General features: G+C 43.4%; 1 protein-coding gene across 1 annotated transcript in view; it reads right to left on the minus strand.

Annotated features, from left to right (window-relative positions):
• Positions 1-20,000, minus strand: part of nfia (nuclear factor I/A) — a gene marked incomplete at both ends in the record, with an annotated part of 170,391 nt that overhangs the window by 50,196 nt on the left and 100,195 nt on the right. The window contains 2 exon segments of the mRNA XM_080750020.1: positions 13,599-13,673; positions 18,413-18,478. Of these exon segments, the coding sequence (XP_080606146.1) occupies positions 13,599-13,673; positions 18,413-18,478 (141 nt within the window).

Below are 20,000 nucleotides of genomic sequence, written 5' to 3' on the forward strand. Positions count from 1 at the left end.
GATAATCATGGTGAGCTAACGACCTGGGGATTGAAAAAAAAGAAAAAACAACGGCGCGGTCCAAGAAGGAGGGGTGGCGGGCTCATGTTTATAAACATAATATTATGTCTCAGATCATAATACAATAATAGAAATTCCACGGCTAATCTACAACAAGCCATTCTATTTCGGCTAGCAAAGTGTTATATTTGATGCCAATACTTTTGTACTCTTACTGAAGTAAATGTTGATTACCAAACGTATAACAGTGGGAGAAGACAACAGTCTCCATGTGGCCTCCCCTGCAAGTAACGAGAACATCTTGTGAAACAAATGTCGCCACCCAATCATCAAGGACGATGATACACCAAAGAAGAAGACTCATAACAGAGTATTTCTTTCACTCAAGTAAAACATTTGAGTACTTTTTTCCACCACTGTGTACCATATTAGGAGATCAGCAGTCATCCGCTTCCTAGATTGGCCGACTCAACTCATCAGCCTTACCGATTGGTCAAAGCTTTGATCGGCCTTATCGATTGGTCAAAGCTTTGATCGGCCTTACCGATTGGTCAAAGCTTTGATCGACCTTACCGATTGGTCAAAGCTTTGATCGACCTTACCGATTGGTCAAAGCATTGCGTGACATTTCTATCCCTGAACCAATAAGTGATATATCAGCCAGCGTAACAGGACTACTGCATTCTGTTACGGATCAGGACCTGATGATTCCAACCCGATCTACGCTGAGAGAAATGTTTCACTGGACCGTGCATCTGAATGGAGCTCCAATAAGGTACTACTGCAACGCAGTTGTAGGACACGGACACAAGGTTTACTACTTCGGTGTAAACGGTAGAGATGGCCTGATGGATGTGCGTGTCTTCAACACAGTGTCTTTGTGCTGGATGAAGGTGACCCCAGAAACACCTGGAAGAGGACAACCTCATTGTGAGGTTCCCTCCAGGAGGAGGTGCCACACAGCTGTACTGATTGAAGATACTGTCTACCTCTGGGGAGGGTTTTATTGCTACACAGGGAAGAACTGCAACAATGTGCTTTATGCATTTGATGTTGACGCCCACAGATGGTTCAAACCACAGGTTTCAGGGACTGTTCCAGACATGAGGGACGGCCACTCAGCTTGTGTCTTTGAGAAGGCCATGTTTATTCATGGAGGATGGACCCAGACTGAACGCACAAATGAAATCTACAAGATGGACACCACCACTATGGTTTGGTCTTTAATTAACACCAGAGCAGTTATTCAGTACGGTCTGGAGCAGTCTGGACTCCCACACAACATCAGGTGGGAACTGGCAGCCATGACTAACATTGGATGGGAAATGGCAGCCATGACTAAGACAAATATTTCTTGTCTTTTCGGATTGTTAGTTTTTGGTATGTTTTGTTTTGTTTTGAGGGCACGGTGGCTCAGTCGGTAGCACTGTCACCTCACAGCTAGAAGGTCCTGGGTTTGATTCCCACCGGGGGACGCTGTGGGCGCTGGGGGCGTGTTCTCTCCTCTGTGTCATCAGCGCCCACACCCTAGGTGAGGTTGGCAAAGGGCCTTTCTGTGTGGAGTTTGCATGTTCTCCTCGTGTCCCCTAGGGTACCTTGACACAAACATAAATGAATCATGGTCTCTATACTGCCTCCCCCTGGTCAGTCAGCGTGTCTGATGGATGGGAAAGGAACTGGTTCGATTAACGTGTTCCTTCCATGTGCAACGTCCTACCGGGCAAACTCCCTCCTGTCAGGGGGAAAGAAGCGGCCTGCTCACTCCTCATGCACTGAAGGAAGCATGAGCTCAGTTCGGGGCTCTCCCCAGGTTGGCAGAGGGAGAGCAGAGCCCAGGATTACAGCTTAGGCAAATTGGCACTGGGTGAAAAATGGGTTACAACATTGTGGGATAAATAGTCAGGACAAAAACTAAGTCCATTAAAACAATAAAAAAAATATATTAATAAAGACAAAAAAAAACACGGATGACTTGAGCACATTCAGTCCATAATGCTTGTCTGTATTTTCCAGTGGAACAATTAATAATACGGATGGTTTGGTTGGATGTATAGCACAAACTGCAGGAGAAAGCATTTTCTTCTTTCTTTCTTTCTTTCCTCCTTTTTTTCCCATCAGTCTAGCGTAGACTTAGACTTAATACTTAGACTTAGTTCCTCCCGTTCCTATTGGAACATTGGGCGATGAGTCCTCTCCATTTGCTCCGGTCCCTGGCGACCCTTCGTGCTCCATGCCAGCTGACTCCCATCTCGCTCAGATCTTCCTTGGCTGTCTGTCTCCACGTCCTCTTTGGCCTCCCTCTCTTCCTCTTTCCACCCTCTGGCATCCAGTCCATTGCCACACTTGACGGTCTCTCTCTTGGCAGTCGGAGTAAGTGCCCCATCATTCTCCTTCTCCTGTCGGAGACGATGTCCGACAGGGGTTGCACCCCTGCCCTTCTCATCACCTCTTCATTGGTGATGTGGTCTCTCCACGAGATCCTGAAGATGGATCTAAGGCACCGTCTGTGGAAGACATCCAACTTGTTGGTGATGCTGGCTGTCTTCATCCAGGTCTCACAGGCGTAGATCGCTGTTGGGATGACCACTGATATGTAAAGGCGTAGCTTTGTGGCCGCAGTGATGGCTTTTGACGACCAGATGTTTCGCAGTCGTCGGAACATCGGACTAGCATGGGGTGGCTCAAAGTCAGTCAGCCAGTCAAAATTACGCCGTGGGCCGGAAGTGGCCGGCGGACCAGAGTTTGAGTATCACTAGTTCTAGCCCACATGAAACTCACACAATATGTCCTTGTATGGGCAATCCAAGCTATGGGCTTAATATTGATAACATCAGGGACCCCCATGTATGGGCATAAGAGGGATTCTGTTAGTGTGGTTACCCTAACATGGCTTCATATGGGAATACCCATATTGGACAGGTGAAGGTGATGTCACACCAGGTGATGTCATGGAGGTCAGCTGTAATGAGGCGTTACGGACAAGACAAGATGTGTCAGTTTTCATACATAGTTAAACCACAGAGGTTCACTCTCTGCACAATAAGTACTTATTAGTTTTTATTTAACTATATTTGATGCCAATCTAGCAACAAAGGTTTACGTCATATACCCATCCTACCTGGTTCACGTTTTTTTCCCCCATCCTGAATTCCCATAGACTTTTTTTTTCATATCTTGTCATATAAGAACTGTGTTCCAAACATAAACAAATGATCTCAGTGGTTTGACTCATATGGATATGACGAATCAACTGATGGTGAGAAAACGCTAATGTTACTGTCACAGAATTAGTTAAATTTTCGCTAGAAACAGGCTTTATCAAATATGAGTGACTGACTATCATAAACCATAGAGAGCCTCCTCTCCGACAATATCGCAAAGACCGTTTGTTTATGTTTGGACCACAATGCTTATATGAGAGGATTTTAAGATGACTCAAAGTTATTCTCCATAGAGAAATGACTTCTGTGAACCGGGGGATGAGCGAGTGATGTCATGACTTTGTTACTCTATACTGTTGTACTATTACTCAAGTACATTTGTATTACCAGACTCTTAATAACAGTGGGAGAAGACAACAGCCTCCATGTGGCCTCCCCTGCAAGTAACAAGAACATCTTGTGAAACAAATGTCGCCACCCAATCATTAAACTGCAGCATTGATACTTTTACTCAAGTAAAACATTTGAGGACTTTTTTTTCACCACTGTGGTTAGTGTCCATACCTAGGACTCCGGAGGCCCCAGAGGTCGCAGGTACGATTCCCTGCTCCAGCTATCACTGCTCCCCTTCCCTCACGCTCCTTGTGGGCAGCACTGGGTTCAGCTGGGTTAAGCTGAAAACTGATTTTCCCTCGTGGGATGATGTAGGTCAATTAGGAGATCAGCAGTAATCGGCTTCCTAGATTTGGCCGACCCAATTCATCAGCCTTACCGATTGGTCAAAGCTTTGATCGACCATACCAATTGGTCAAAGCTTTGATCGGCCTTACCGATTGATCAAAGCTTTGATCGGCCTTAACGATTGGTCAAAGTGTTGCGTGACATTTCTACCCCTGAACCAATAAGTGATAGCCAGTGCAACAGGAGCACTGCATTCTGTTACGGAGCAGGACCTGATGATTCCAACCCGATCTACGTTGAGAGAAATGTTTCACTGGACCGTGCATCTGAATGGAGCTCCAATAAGGTACTACAGCAACGCAGTTGTAGGACACGGACACAATGTTTACTACTTCGGTGTAAACGGTAGAGATGGCTTGATGGATGTGCGTGTCTTCAACTCAGTGTCTTTGTGCTGGATGAAGTTGACCCCAGAAACACCTGGAAGAGGAGAACGTCATTGTGAGGTTCCCTCCAGGAGGTGGGGATACACAGCTGTACTGATTGAAGATACTGTCTACCTCTGGGGAGGGCATGATTACTGCCTGAGGAAGTACTGTAACAATCTGCTTTATGCATTTGATGTTGACACCCACAGCTGGTTCAAACCACAGGTTTCAGGGACTGTTCCAGAGGAGAGGGACTACCACTCAGCCTGTGTCTTGGGGAAGGTCATGTTTATTCATGGAGGATGGACCAGGCGGACTGGATGCACTAATGACATCTACAAGTTGGACACCACCACTATGGTCTGGTCTTTAATGAACACCAGAGGAACTCCACCTCCTAATTCATGGTGGTACTCTGCCACCATCATCGGGACAAAGATGTTTGTAATTGGGGGATGGAGGTGCAAAACCATCAGAGTGTTTGACACAGAGACCAACTGCTGGATGAACACACCTTCTACACAGCTTCTTCCAGAAGGACGCTGTGATCATTCAGCCTGTACCTACAATGGAGAGCTGTATGTATTTGGTGGCAGCAAATGGAACCAGGACTTGAATGATCTTTGGAAATTCAGTCCAGAGACCTTCTGCTGGAAGAAGGTTGAGGCCAAGGGGAAAGGACCAAAGATGATGAATAATATGTGTTGTTGCATGATGGGAGATCGAATCATCCTCTTTGGAGGAGTCAACACACCTGATGACCTGTATGTCTTAGACTTGAGTCCTAGCCTGAAGACGTTATGTAAGCTAGCAGTTATTCAGTACGGTCTGGAGCAGTCTGGACTCCCACACAACATCAGGTGGGAACTGGCAGCCATAACTAACATTGGATGGGAAATGGCAGCCATGACTAAGACAAATATTTCTTGTCTTTTCGGATTGTTAGTTTTTGGTATGTTTTGTTTTGTTTTGAGGGCACGGTGGCTCAGTCGGTAGCACTGTCACCTCACAGCTAGAAGGTCCTGGGTTTGATTCCCGCCGGGGGACGCTGTGGGCTCTGGGGGCGTGTTCTCTCCTCTGTGTCATCAGCGCCCACACCCTAGGTGGAGTTGGCGAAAGGGCCTGTCTGTGTGGAGTTTGCATGTTCTCCCCGTGTCCCCTAGGGTACCTTGACATAAACATACAGTAATCATGGTCTCTATACTGCCTCCCCCTGGCCAGCCAGCGTGCCTGATGGATGGGAAAGGAACTGTTCGAATAACGTGTTCCTTCCATGCGCAACGTCCTACCGGGCAAACTCCCTCATGCACTGAAGGAAGCATGAGCTCAGTTCGGGGCTCTCCCCAGGTTGGCAGAGGGAGAGCAGAGCCCAGGATTACAGCTTAGGCAAATTGGCACTGGGTGAGAAATGGGTTACAACATTGTGGGATAAAAAATCAGGAAAAAACAAAGTCCATTAAAACAATAAAAAAATATGTATTAATAAGGACAAAAAAACACAGAAGACTTGAGCACATTCAGTCCATAATGCTTGTCTTTTTTTTTGTTTGATTGTTTTTTTTCTTGTTTTTCTTCAGTCTAGCGTGGGGTGGCTCAAAGTCAGTCAGCCAGTCAAAATTACGCCGTGGGCCGTCAGTGGCCCGCGGACCGGAGTTTGAGTATCACTAGTTCTAGCCCACATGAGACTCACACAATATGTCCTTATATTGGCATTCCAAGCTATGGGCTTAATATTGATAACATCAGGGACCCCCATGTATGGGCATAAGAGGGATTCTGTTAGTGTGGTTACCCTAACATGGCTTCATATGGGAATGCCCATATTGGACAGGTGAAGGTGATGTCACACCAGGTGATGTCATGGAGGTCAGCTGTAATGAGGCGTTACGGACAAGACAAGATGTGTCAGTTTTCATACGTAGTTAAACCACAGAGGTTCACACTCTGCACAATTAGTACTTATTAGTTTTGGTATTTAACTATATTTGATGCCAATCTAGCAACAAAGGTTTACGTCATATACCCATCCTACCTGGTTCACGTTTTTTTTCCCCCATCCTGAATTCCCATAGACTTTTTTTTCATATCTTGTCATATAAGAACTGTGTTCCAAACATAAACAATGATCCCAGTGGTTTGACTCATACGGATATGAAGAATCAACTGATGGTGAGAAAACGCTAATGCTACGGTCACAGAATTAGTTACATTTTCGCTAGAAACAGGCTTTATCAAATATGAGTGACTGACTATCATAAACCATAGAGAGCCTCCTCACCGACAATATCGCAAAGACCGTTTGTTTATGTTTGGACCACAATGCTTATATGAGAGGATTTTAAGATGACTCAAAGTTATTCTCCACAGAGAAATTACTTCTGTGAAACGGGGGATGAGCGAGTGATGTCATGACTTTGTTACTCTATACTGTTGTACTATTACTCAAGTAAATTTGTATTACCAGACTCTTAATAACAGGGGGAGAAGACAACAGCCTCCATGTGGCCTTCCCTGCAAGTAACAAGAACATCTTGTGAAACAAATGTCGCCACCCAATCATTAAACTGCAGCATTGATACTTTTACTCAAGTAAAACATTTGAGGACTTTTTTTTCACCACTGTGGTTAGTGTCCATACCTAGGACTCCGGAGGCCCCAGAGGTCGCAGGTACGATTCCCTGCTCCAGCTATCACTGCTCCCCTTCCCTCACGCTCCTTGTGGGCAGCACTGGGTTCAGCTGGGTTAAGCTGAAAACTGATTTTCCCTCGTGGGATGATGTAGGTCAATTAGGAGATCAGCAGTAATCGGCTTCCTAGATTTGGCCGACCCAACTCATCAGCCTTACCGATTGGTCAAAGCTTTGATCGGCCTTACCGATTGGTCAAAGCTTTGATCGGCCTTACCGATTGGTCAAAGCTTTAATCGACCTTACCGATTGGTCAAAGCTTTGATCAACCTTACCGATTGGTCAAAGCTTTGATCGGCCTTACCGATTGGTCAAAGCATTGCGTGACATTTCTACCCCTGAACCAATAAGTGATAGCCAGTGCAACAGGACCACTGCATTCTGTTACGGAGCAGGACCTGATGATTCCAACCCGATCTACGCTGAGAGAAATGTTACACTGGACCGTGCATCTGAATGGAGCTCCAAAAGGGTACCGTTGCAACGCAGTTGTAGGACACGGACACAAGGTTTACTACTTCGGTGTAAACGGTAGGGATGATCTGATCAATGTACAAGTCTTCAACACAGTGTCTTTGTGCTGGATGAAGGTGACCCCAGAAACACCTGGAAGAGGAGAACCTCTTTGTGAGGTTCCCTCCAGGAGGAGGGACCACACAGCTGTACTGATGGAAGATACTGTCTACCTCTGGGGAGGGTATGATTACTTCCTGAGGAAGTACTGTAACAATCTGCTTTATGCATTTGATGTTGACACCCACAGATGGTTCAAACCACATGTTTCTGGGAGTGTTCCAGAGGAGAGGAGGAACCACTCAGCCTGCGTCTTGGGGAAGGTCATGTTTATTCATGGTGGATGTACCCGGACTGGATCCACTAATGACATCTACAAGTTGGACACCACCACTATGGTCTGGTCTTTAATTAGAACCAGAGGAACTCCACCTCCTGTTTCATACCGTCACTCTGCCACCATCATCGGGACAAAGATGTTTGTATTTGGGGGCTGTGGGTGGCATTGCTACAACTACAACACCATCAGAGTGTTTGACACAGAGACCAACTGCTGGATGAACACACCTGCACGTCTTCGTCCAGAAGGACATTGGGGTCATTTAGCCTTTCCCTACAATGGAGAGCTGTACATATTTAGTGGCTGCAACTGGACATAGACCTTCAATTATCTGTGTAAATTCAGTCCAGAGACCTTCTGCTGGAAGCAGGTTGAGGCCAAGGGGAAAGGACCAAAAAGGATAAAGAATATGTGCTGTTGCATGATGGGAGATCGCATCATACGCTTTGGAGGAGACAGCACACCTGGTGACCTGTATGTCTTAGACTTGAGTCCTAGCCTGAAGACGTTATGTAAGCTAGCAGTTATTCAGTACGGTCTGGAGCAGTCTGGACTCCCACACAACATCAGGTGGGAACTGGCAGCCATGACTAACATTAGGTGGGAACTGGCAGCCATGATTAAGACAACTATTTCTTGTCTTTGCGGATTGTTTGTTTTTGGCATGTTTTGTGTACTCTCTTGTGTACTCTCCTCTGTGTCATCAGCGCCCACACCCACACCCTAGGTGGGGTTGGCGAAAGGGCCTTTCTGTGTGGAGTTTGCATGTTCTCCTCGTGTCCCCTAGGGTACCTTGACATAAACATACATTAATCGTGGTCTCTATACTGCCTCCCCCTGGTCAGCCAGTGTGCCTGATGGATGGGAAAGGAATCGGTTGGAATAACGTTCCTCCCATGTGCTACGTCCAACAATCACTCCTGTCAGTTGAAAAGAAGCGGCCTGTTCACTCCCTCATGCACTGAAGGAAGCATGAGCTCAGTTCAGGGCTCTCCCCAGGTTGGCAGAGGGAGAGCAGAGCCCAGGATTACAGGTTAGGCAAATTGGCACCGTGTGAAAAATGGGTTACAACATTGTGGGATAAAAATTCCAGTCCATTAAGGCCAGCCAAATTAAAATATGAATTCGCGCTAATAACGCCAGGAAATAGCTATATTTTATCATCATGATGCATTCAAATTCAAAGCCATGATGATATACCATACCACAAAATGACCACTAGAGTGAGCCATCGTAACACTAAAACCATAGACTGTAGAAGAAGCCATGTAAAAACCAAGAGTCAAGTATGGGATAGTGACGTCGCTCCATTGACTCACAATGGGATCTCCGCGGGCCGCCATCTGAGCTCAATACTGTTCAATTCGTGCTTGATCGTCTAAAACCACCATCGGTATGGGCACCGGAACGTATACAGACGCCACACAGAAAGTTTCCGAATCAAAATCCGGCCTAGTGAAGCTGCGTAAGGGTCGGATGGTTTGCATTGAGCCTAGCGGCTAGCAGAAGCTAATGTAAACAGGAAGGCCTGGTTTAGCAGTGACGTCATAATCGTATCCTTTTTTTTTCACGGTTTACGTGATGTTACTAGCCGAAGGTAAGCTAACCATTTCGCTCCGTCTATTAACCCAAATAAAAGCTTAAACAATGCTTTTATATAAAGGTCGATTAAAGTCGCTTGGCAGGGAAGTCCACAGTGACATAGTCGACCTCAAAGTCGACTGGCGCTGATCTTGTTAAAACAATAAAATAAAAAAGTCCACAATGCTTGCCTGTATTTTCCGGTGGAACGATTAACAATACGAATGGTTTGGTTGGATTTATAGATAGATTAGATAGATAGATTTATAGCAAAACTGCATGATATTTTTTTTTCTTTTTTCTTTTTTTTTTTTACTGCTTTTCATCAACCTAGCGTGGGGTGGCTTAACGTAGATGGCAGAGTATAGCATCCTGCAATGGGCCTGGTGTACAAGATACACTACACCACTAAGATACCCATGTACCTGACTAAATACTGGTCTACAAGATACACTACACCACTAAGATACCCATGTACCTGACTAAATACTGGTCTACAAGATACACTACACCACTAAGATACCCATGTACCTGACTAAATACTGGTCTACAAGATACACTACACCACTAAGATACCCATGTACCTGACTAAATACTGGTCTACAAGATACACTACACCACTAAGATACCCATGTACCTGACTAAATACTGGTCTACAAGATACACTACACCACTAAGATACCCATGTACCTGACTAAATACTGGTCTACAAGATACACTACACCACTAAGATACCCATGTACCTGACTAAATACTGGTCTACAAGATACACTACACCACTAAGATACCCATGTACCTGACTAAATACTGGTCTACAAGATACACTACACCACTAAGATACCCATGTACCTGACTAAATACTGGTGTACAAGATTCACTACACCACTAAGATACCCATGTACCTGACTAAATACTGGTGTACAAGATTCACTACACCACTAAGATACCCATGTACCTGACTAAATACTGGTGTACAAGATACACTACACCACTAAGATACCCATGTACCTGACTAAATACTGGTCTACAAGATACACTACACCACTAAGATACCCATGTACCTGACTAAATACTGGTCTACAAGATACACTACACCACTAAGATACCCATGTACCTGACTAAATACTGGTCTACAAGATACACTACACCACTAAGATACCCATGTACCTGACTAAATACTGGTCTACAAGATACACTACACCACTAAGACACCCATGTACTTGACTAAATACTGGTCTACAAGATACACTACACCACTAAGACACCCATGTACTTGACTAAATACTGGTCTACAAGATACACTACACCACTAAGATACCCATGTACCTGACTAAATACTGGTCTACAAGATACACTACACCACTAAGATACCCATGTACCTGACTAAATACTGGTCTACAAGATACACTACACCACTAAGATACCCATGTACCTGACTAAATACTGGTCTACAAGATACACTACACCACTAAGATACCCATGTACCTGACTAAATACTGGTCTACAAGATACACTACACCACTAAGATACCCATGTACCTGACTAAATACTGGTCTACAAGATACACTACACCACTAAGATACCCATGTACCTGACTAAATACTGGTCTACAAGATACACTACACCACTAAGATACCCATGTACCTGACTAAATACTGGTCTACAAGATACACTACACCACTAAGATACCCATGTACCTGACTAAATACTGGTCTACAAGATACACTACACCACTAAGATACCCATGTACCTGACTAAATACTGGTCTACAAGATACACTACACCACTAAGATACCCATGTACCTGACTAAATACTGGTCTACAAGATACACTACACCACTAAGATACCCATGTACCTGACTAAATACTGGTGTACAAGATTCACTACACCACTAAGATACCCATGTACCTGACTAAATACTGGTGTACAAGATTCACTACACCACTAAGATACCCATGTACCTGACTAAATACTGGTGTACAAGATACACTACACCACTAAGATACCCATGTACCTGACTAAATACTGGTCTACAAGATACACTACACCACTAAGATACCCATGTACCTGACTAAATACTGGTCTACAAGATACACTACACCACTAAGATACCCATGTACCTGACTAAATACTGGTCTACAAGATACACTACACCACTAAGATACCCATGTACCTGACTAAATACTGGTCTACAAGATACACTACACCACTAAGATACCCATGTACCTGACTAAATACTGGTGTACAAGATTCACTACACCACTAAGATACCCATGTACCTGACTAAATACTGGTGTACAAGATACACTACACCACTAAGATACCCATGTACCTGACTAAATACTGGTGTACAAGATACACTACACCACTAAGATACCCATGTACCTGACTAAATACTGGTCAACAAGATACACTACACCACTAAGATACCCATGTACCTGACTAAATACTGGTCTACAAGATACACTACACCACTAAGATACCCATGTACCTGACTAAATACTGGTGTACAAGATACACTACACCACTAAGATACCCATGTACCTGACTAAATACTGGTCTACAAGATACACTACACCACTAAGATACCCATGTACCTGACTACTGGTCTACAGGATACACTACACCACTAAGATACCCATGTACCTGGCTAAATACTGGTCTACAAGATACACTACACCACTAAGATACCCATGTACCTGACTAAATACTGGCAACAACATATCAAAAGTCCTAAGAAATCCCATTGGTGGAACATATTGAAAAAATATGTTGAAAGTTTGGGTCCCTTTAACTTTACTATGCAGAAAAAAAGTAAGAAAAAAAGTAAGAAAAAGAAACTGCTTTAAAGGACCAGTTCACCTCTGGGACAAACAGATCTTATTTCATTGTTGTGTGGGACACGATCAACACAATCCTGAAAAATATTTTGTGTTCAATCTGTGTTTTTAGATATGTTAGTATTTCAGCATGCTAAAACTGGCCATATGATGCATTTAGCATCATATGACCAGTTGTAGCATGCTGAAATCGGCTGAAATACTAAAATATCTACACAGATTGAACAGAAAAAATAACTCAGGATTGTGTTGATCATGTCCCACACAACAATAAAATAAGATCTGGTTGTCCCAGAGGTGACCTGGTCCTTTAAGTAGCATGTGAGGGGTCAAACTAGCTGGTTCTTCATGATTCTGAATCCAAGCATTAATTTTGCACTGAAACATATTTATTAGGCTAAAAACCGACCCACAAAACTATGGTTTAGTGATTAGTCATCGCTTTTCACAGTTTTGTCTGGCCATTTTTAGCAGCAGGCTCTCTCTGCCTTGTTCTGCCCTGGTTCCTTTTTATATGGTTGTTTATGTTGAATTTGCTAAAACAGTATGATCCGTTATGTCCAGTCACTATACTGCACCTGAGATGTTGCTTTTTACTGACACCAAGTGTAAAATAAGAACTGAATGCACAGAACATCAATGCCAAGCAACTGAAAAACACCTTATTTCAAGTTATTCACCGAGTGCCGCGCAGCGAGCTTGTAGATCTGCTATTTTTTGAAAAATCGTGAAAATTAGAATTTTGACCCGATTCTATAAGTGTCTTTTGAATCCTTCTAAGATTTTGGAAAAAAAAGGCCAAAGGTGGTACTGCAGCTGAAATGCTCTGAGAGCCATTCAAAAATGAGAGAGGCTCTCTATTCAGGAGTGGTAATTTAGCCTCAAATCTTTTGAAAAACGTTTTTGGGACATAAACAATATGACATAAATACTTTTTAAATGCATGGTGTATCACCTTTAACAAATGCCTCAGACGCATCCTAAACACCAGGTGGCCTACAGACGAACATCGAACGCCAGCCTGTTGGAGAAACCCATCCAGAATTCCATACCATGTACAGTTTAGGCATTTACCAGACAGCGTCCGATTGCCGTGGAAGGCCCAAGAAGGCATGGCAGCCTTTTCACATTGGCCTCTTATTCTAGCGCCACCAGGAGGCCACAATAAATAACCTGCCTGACCTGGTGGAGACCTGCGCTCGGAAGAGCACTGCTTCTAGTTTTAGTTCATTACCACAAAACTGCTGATGAAGCAATGAATGAATGAATAAATAAATGAATAAATAAATTAATAAAATCAATCAATCAATCAATCAGTCAATCAAACCAATCAATCAATGGTTCAGTGATTGACAGCAGAACTTACTCTGTGAGACTCGGACGAGTTCTGCGACCGTAAAAACACCCGGCGTCACGAAGCTGTCCTGAAAACCCAGGTGACCTGAGGGAGAGAGACATAGAGAGAGAGAGAGAGAGAGAGAGAGAGAGAGAGAGAGACACATTATACATTATAACTAGTGAAAATAGCAGATCTACAATTACTCAACGCCTCACTAGATCGGCTGTTTTGTGCGACGGTCTTGTATGATGAATCAGGGCAAAAGACTACACATTTGAAACTTGGAGATACAAGGTTTCTGCCCGACAGTGAGGATATTTTAGTGATTATGTTGCGAGGAAAACGTTTTGGTGGCTAAATATGTATTTTTTAGACAAAATAAGCCCATTCCCAAGATGCACCACAATCTTTCATGGTCAGATGTGACTTATGGGGGTTTGTAAATAGTAAAGAAACTGTCAGCTTACTGTGTCTAAAAAGACATATTTAGCCACTTGTACGCATGACCCCCACATGACCCCCACCCACTGAAATCAAAATAATAAAATCGCTAAAACAACAGAAAGCAGTAAATTAAACCGTTTTAACACTCATCTCTTCTTTTCTCTAATGACTAATCTAAAATATGAACCCTTGTTGTAAAAAAACAACATTCATGTGACTATTATCTTGACAAAAGACTACGCGCACGCACGCACGCACGCACGCACGCACGCACGCACGCACACACGCACACACGCACACACACACACACACACACACACACACACACACACACAGGTGGTTACAGTGTGACTTTCAGGAAGTTTTTTACATTCCTAAAACAAAACAATGTTTATAGCAGGGGTCTTCAACAGGGGGTCCGGGACCCCTAGGGGGTCCCCAGAGTTACTACAGGGGGTCCTCCAAATCCTTGAGTGATAGAAACCTTTTTTTTCCTACTTTTTTATGTTAAACACTTGAACCCTAGCGTCCATATTCTGAGAACTTTAGCCAAAAATAGCAGAGCTACAAGCGAGCTTGTAGATCAGCTATTTTTGGCCAAGATCTTTGGTGTAGAGGGGAAAAAGAGCAGACTAAGTACAGAGTGAAAGGTCAAGTTTATTAAGTATTGACGGTTCAAGTGGTTAAATATCTGAAAACACAAATTGACATGAATCCAAAATACACTGATGATTGTGCTGTCAAACAATGAAACTATATGGAATCTATGAACAGGTTGTGGGGGTCCCTGCTTCATCTCTCTCTCAACTAAGGGGTCCCTGGCCTGAAAACACGTTGAAAACCCCTGGGTTATAGTAAATATACCCCCATTGATTCCGCAAATGAATTTGGGTCCCCATCCGGAATCAATGGGGATACATTTATTGAAATCAAATGTCGGTCTTAGGAATGTGACTAAATACAATGTGACTACATATTTTTGTACTCACTATCCTATAAAAGGAAGACAGTGACTAATGATTTCCACCTGATGAAGGCCAGCTGATGGCCGAAACGTCGTCAAACTTTATGTTTTAAATAAACACTGTGGAGCATTGAGCTGTGTGCGGACCTCCATTCTTTAATCTCATGTCGACCTGAGCCCAGCACCAGCACTTGGAAAGGATGTGCACATCATCTTGTTCTTTTAACTAAATACAAGTAACCCTAACCCTAACTCAAGTCTCCATGATGTGAGTAATCAATAGAAGAAAAAAAAAAAACATTTTAGGGGTGAACTACTCCTTTAACATGGAACATCCTGCTAGTCATAAATAACACTAGAGAGAGAGAGAGAGAGACAGAGAGAGAGAGAGAGAGAGAGAGAGAGAGAGACAGAGAGAGAGAGAGAGAGAGAGAGAGAGAGAGAGAGAGAGAGAGAGAGAGAGAGAGAGAGAGAGGGTAATATCTATGGCTCATTGCAAGACAAAGTGCTGACTTTAGCTAAAACACTACAGGGAGCATATTCTACACGCACGTGCGCACGCGCGCACGCACGCACACACGCACGCACGCACGCACGCACGCATGCACGCACGCACGCATGCACACACACACACACATACACGCACGAATAATCACATAAGAATGCAACAGAATTAGACTGAGAAGTGAGTGAGCTAACGAAACGAGCGTGCGTGTGTGTGTGTGTGTGTGTGTGTGTGTGTGTGTGTGTGTGTGTGTGTGTGTGTGTGTGTGTGTGTGTGTGTGTGTGTGTCTCTCTCTATGGAACGTTCCATCGACCCAACAGTCAACGATCAGATGTAAATTAATGTAAAGAAAGAATATCGATTCTGCTTTATATTTTATTGAAGTAAAAGTATATTTGTAAAGAGGTCTGGCTGCATTCTTTAGTGCATAAGGTACCTTATGTCCCCTACTCAGCCACCCATCCTTATGACTTCATAAGGTACCTTATGCCCCTGACTCAGCTAACATCCTTATGACTTCATAAGGTACCTTATGTCCCTGACTCATCCTTATGACTTCATAAGGTAGCTTATGCCCCTGTCTCATCTGTATGACTTCATAAGGTACCTTATGCCCCTGACTCATCCTTATGACTTCATAAGGTACCTTATGCCCCTGACTCATCCTTATGACTTCATAAGGTACCTTATGCCCCTGACTCATCCTTATGACTTCATAAGGTACCTTATGCCCCTGACTCAGCTAACATCCTTATGACTTCATAAGGTACCTTATGCCCCTGACTCATCCTTATGACTTCATAAGGTACCTTATGCCCCTGACTCATCCTTATGACTTCATAAGGTACCTTATGCCCCTGACTCAGCTAACATCCTTATGACTTCATAAGGTACCTTATGCCCCTGACTCAGCTAACATCCTTATGACTTCAATTCAATAATCAAACTTTTGCCCGGGACCCATACTATTGAAAACAGCAGATCTACAAGCTCACAATGCGTCGCAACTAATAGGCCTACTTCTCAAAACACATTTCTGAGATTTTTTTCTTTGATTTTCTTAATGAAATTACAGAGAAAAAAAATGTTGAATTTATTTTCTAATTCATGCGCCCCATCATGACTAAAACACAATCTCTCAGACGTGTGGGTTTGCATTTTAAGACCCAAATTAATTTCTACTGGCCCAAAAAAAGAAAAAAGAAAATCAGATGGTGTTGTAGGAGTCCTAATCACAGGAAAATGTAATGTTAAAAAATTAATAACCCTTTGTAAGGTTTTATAGCCATAAATCATAAATCATGCTCTAATTTGCATTTTGGGGTTATTTTTCACAATAATAACATATGTACATGTTCTAGACATTCTAATGATCACAAAAAACAATATTACAGGCATTTTACTTATGTCTTAGTGAGGAATAGCTTCAGTTAAAAAGTGAGATGTCCAGATGATGGAATTTCAACTTCTCTGGGAGGTGTGAATGTCAGTCTCTGTGGGGGGTATTTATATGCAAATATCGTGGCCAATGGCATTGTAATACTAAACAATAGGATTTAATGGTGATGTTAATGTGAAAAAAGAACAGAAAAACGAATTATATATATATTTTTAAAATGATTTAAAACATGTTGCCAAAAAACAACGCTGGGCCTTGCAGGGTTAAGGTTTAATGAGATGCAGGCTAAAGCCCAGATCGTTTTAGTTTGGGCCGCTACATGGCGCTAGACAAGCAGCGCCTCTCTTTATTCAGTCGTGAGTTGTGTGACGGTGTCCTCCGCACTGTGTGCGCTCCAGCTGGCAGCCGCTCCGTGTGTGTGACTTGGCGTTTAGGCTAAACAGTGCTGTACACAAGGGCATTAACGACCTGTGATTTTTGCAAGTCGACTCGTCTCAGTAAAAAGTTGAGTTGAAGTCGACTTTATCGTTTGATGACGTCATCACATCACACACGACCCCCCCAATTATTTTGAGGGGTCCCCAGATGATTAACTTAATGTGAAACATTGTTTTCTCACTCAACAGTAAACAGACCAACATAAAGTTTAAGTGTATGGAGCAGCGCTATTCAACATGCGGCCCATGGCCGCATTCGGCCCCTGTGGCTCGTCTTCTTCTTCTTCTTTCGTGTATTTTCGTCATATGTCCAGCTCAGTGTTGGAAAGCCACGCCCTCGTCTCTGGTCCCTGTGGTCTCTGTGGCTCGTCTATGCGGCCCGTCATGGTCATACCAATAAACATGTTTTTTCTACTTTATGTGTGGACAAATAACTTGTTGTTTTCACACTTTTAGTTTGCAGCCCTTGGACTTTTGGTATTTTGCCGAGTGGCCCCTGAGCCATGTTAAGTTGAGTAGCCCTGGTATAGAGGGTATCTGCACATTTCTAAAGTGAAAATGTAAGGACTTTTTAATACCTCTAAAATGACAAATTAAACATTGGCCAGAAATTGTGAAAATAGCCGATCTAGTACATGCTCACTGTGAGCATGTAGATCTGCTATTTTCACAATAGAACATTTTTTGTTCCAACTTCGAATTTCGACTTTCTCTGGTGGGAGTCGACTTGTGTCGACGTGTCGACTTGTGTCGACTTTTTCGTTAATGCCCTACTTTATGCATGCCGTGGTTCCATCTGTCCTGCTCACTGTGTGCTCTTGTGACGTTGTTTTAGGCAGAAACAGTTATCCGATTTTCACAGTAAAATGTCACCCGCCCGTGTTTAGACGCACACCGCCCGTCCCCGCAAATTTATAATAGTATATATTCCGCCCGTTTCCGCCCGTCAAACACGGACGTGTACCCAACAGGTACCCACAGGGCCCCGACCTGTTGCACGCACACACACGCACGCACGCACACACACACACGCACACACGCACACACACACACACACACACACACACACACACACACACACACAGTTCTTACCGTTCTCAGACTGTTCTTTGATGTCAGAGTCACTGGCTTGATTGGGGCTTTCTGATTGGCCAGTCTCTGGAAGGAAACACACAAAGGAAGGACATGTCAATCATAGACCCATATATGGTCACATCCACATTACCAGTGTTGGGTGTAACAGCGCTATAACTAACGGTGTTAGGTAGCGCCGTTAGGTTTGGTGGTAACGGAGTAACTTAAAGGTGATACAACATGCATTTAAAAAGTATTTATGTCCCAAAAACGTTTTTCAAAAGGTTTGAGGCTAAATTACCACTCCTGAATAGAGAGCCTCTCATTTTCAGCTGCAGTACCACCTTTGGCCTGAACTGCGCCCCACCCCCCCAAAAAAAAATCTTTTTAAAAAAACTTTTTTTTTTGTATCGGCAGCAAATCTGGACAGCCCGTTTTGAGAACCCGTGGGATACTTTTAACCTCCGCCTTCTCAAAACCAGAGAAAGACACAACGGTCAGAAATGGGACTTTGTGAGGATAGAACGTGCTAGTGGGACCCCAAAAAAGGTTTTAAAATAGGAAAAGTGAAATTTCATAGTGTATCACCTTTAAAGGTGTTACACCATGCATTTAAAAATCACACCCAATGTGAAGTGAGCGGTGGTCGTGCTTGCATAATGTCTTCAGGCTAGGACATAGGTCTAGGATGTAATTGGTGATGTAATACTGGCTACACACACACACACACACACACACACACACACACACACACACATTGCTATGGCAAAACACTGAGGAAAAGGTGGCTACAGACACACGCACACAGCCACTCTATGGAGCGGTTTACCACCGCTCAAAAAAAGTATTTATATCATATTGTTTATGTCCCAAAAACGTTTTTCAAAAGGTTTCAGGCTAAATTACCACTCTTGAATAGAGAGCCCCTCTCATTTTGGAATGGCTCTCAGAGGATTTTCAGCAATATACAAACACCACTGTCCTACACCTGAATTAGGCCACAGCTTTACACCTATACTGTAACATGAAACATATATGATCTACAACAGTGGTTCTCACACTTTTTACGCCAAGCACCACCTCAGAAAATATGTGTCTCTCCAAGTACCACCAGATATGTTAAAATACAGGTGTGTAGACCCACCCCATATATGCACAGTTGCAGGAGGCCAATTTATTCCTTGAATTCATGGAGATTGTTTTTAGTTTTTGTTGCATTTCTAAGCCAATAATTTGACGACCGGGTCATCAAACCGATTTATCTATTTGTGAACATCCAATGCAAACTGATGATATTTCTAATGTGATTAATCCGTTCTCAAATCCTCTATTATACAGCAGGTAGTCGGGCTCTCAATGGAAAACAGGCTCTCCAACCGTGCATATAACGAGCACTACTGCACTGTCTCTCATCAAGTAAAGAAATCAGCTGCGTTGGTCACGAAAGACAGCAAGCGCTCCTCTCTCCCCAGACTATGCTAGGCGGCTAGGCTAGCGGTTTTCATGTGACGTTCAGGGACATATAGTAGCTAAATATGGCATTAAGAAATTACAAATTCCTATCGAATATCGTGATGCTCGGCAGAACTCGCCTACGGCTCGTTCC

The sequence above is a fragment of the Nannobrachium achirus genome, assembly GCF_963921795.1.
Source record: "Nannobrachium achirus genome assembly, chromosome: 1".
Classification (NCBI taxonomy): domain Eukaryota; kingdom Metazoa; phylum Chordata; class Actinopteri; order Myctophiformes; family Myctophidae; genus Nannobrachium; species Nannobrachium achirus.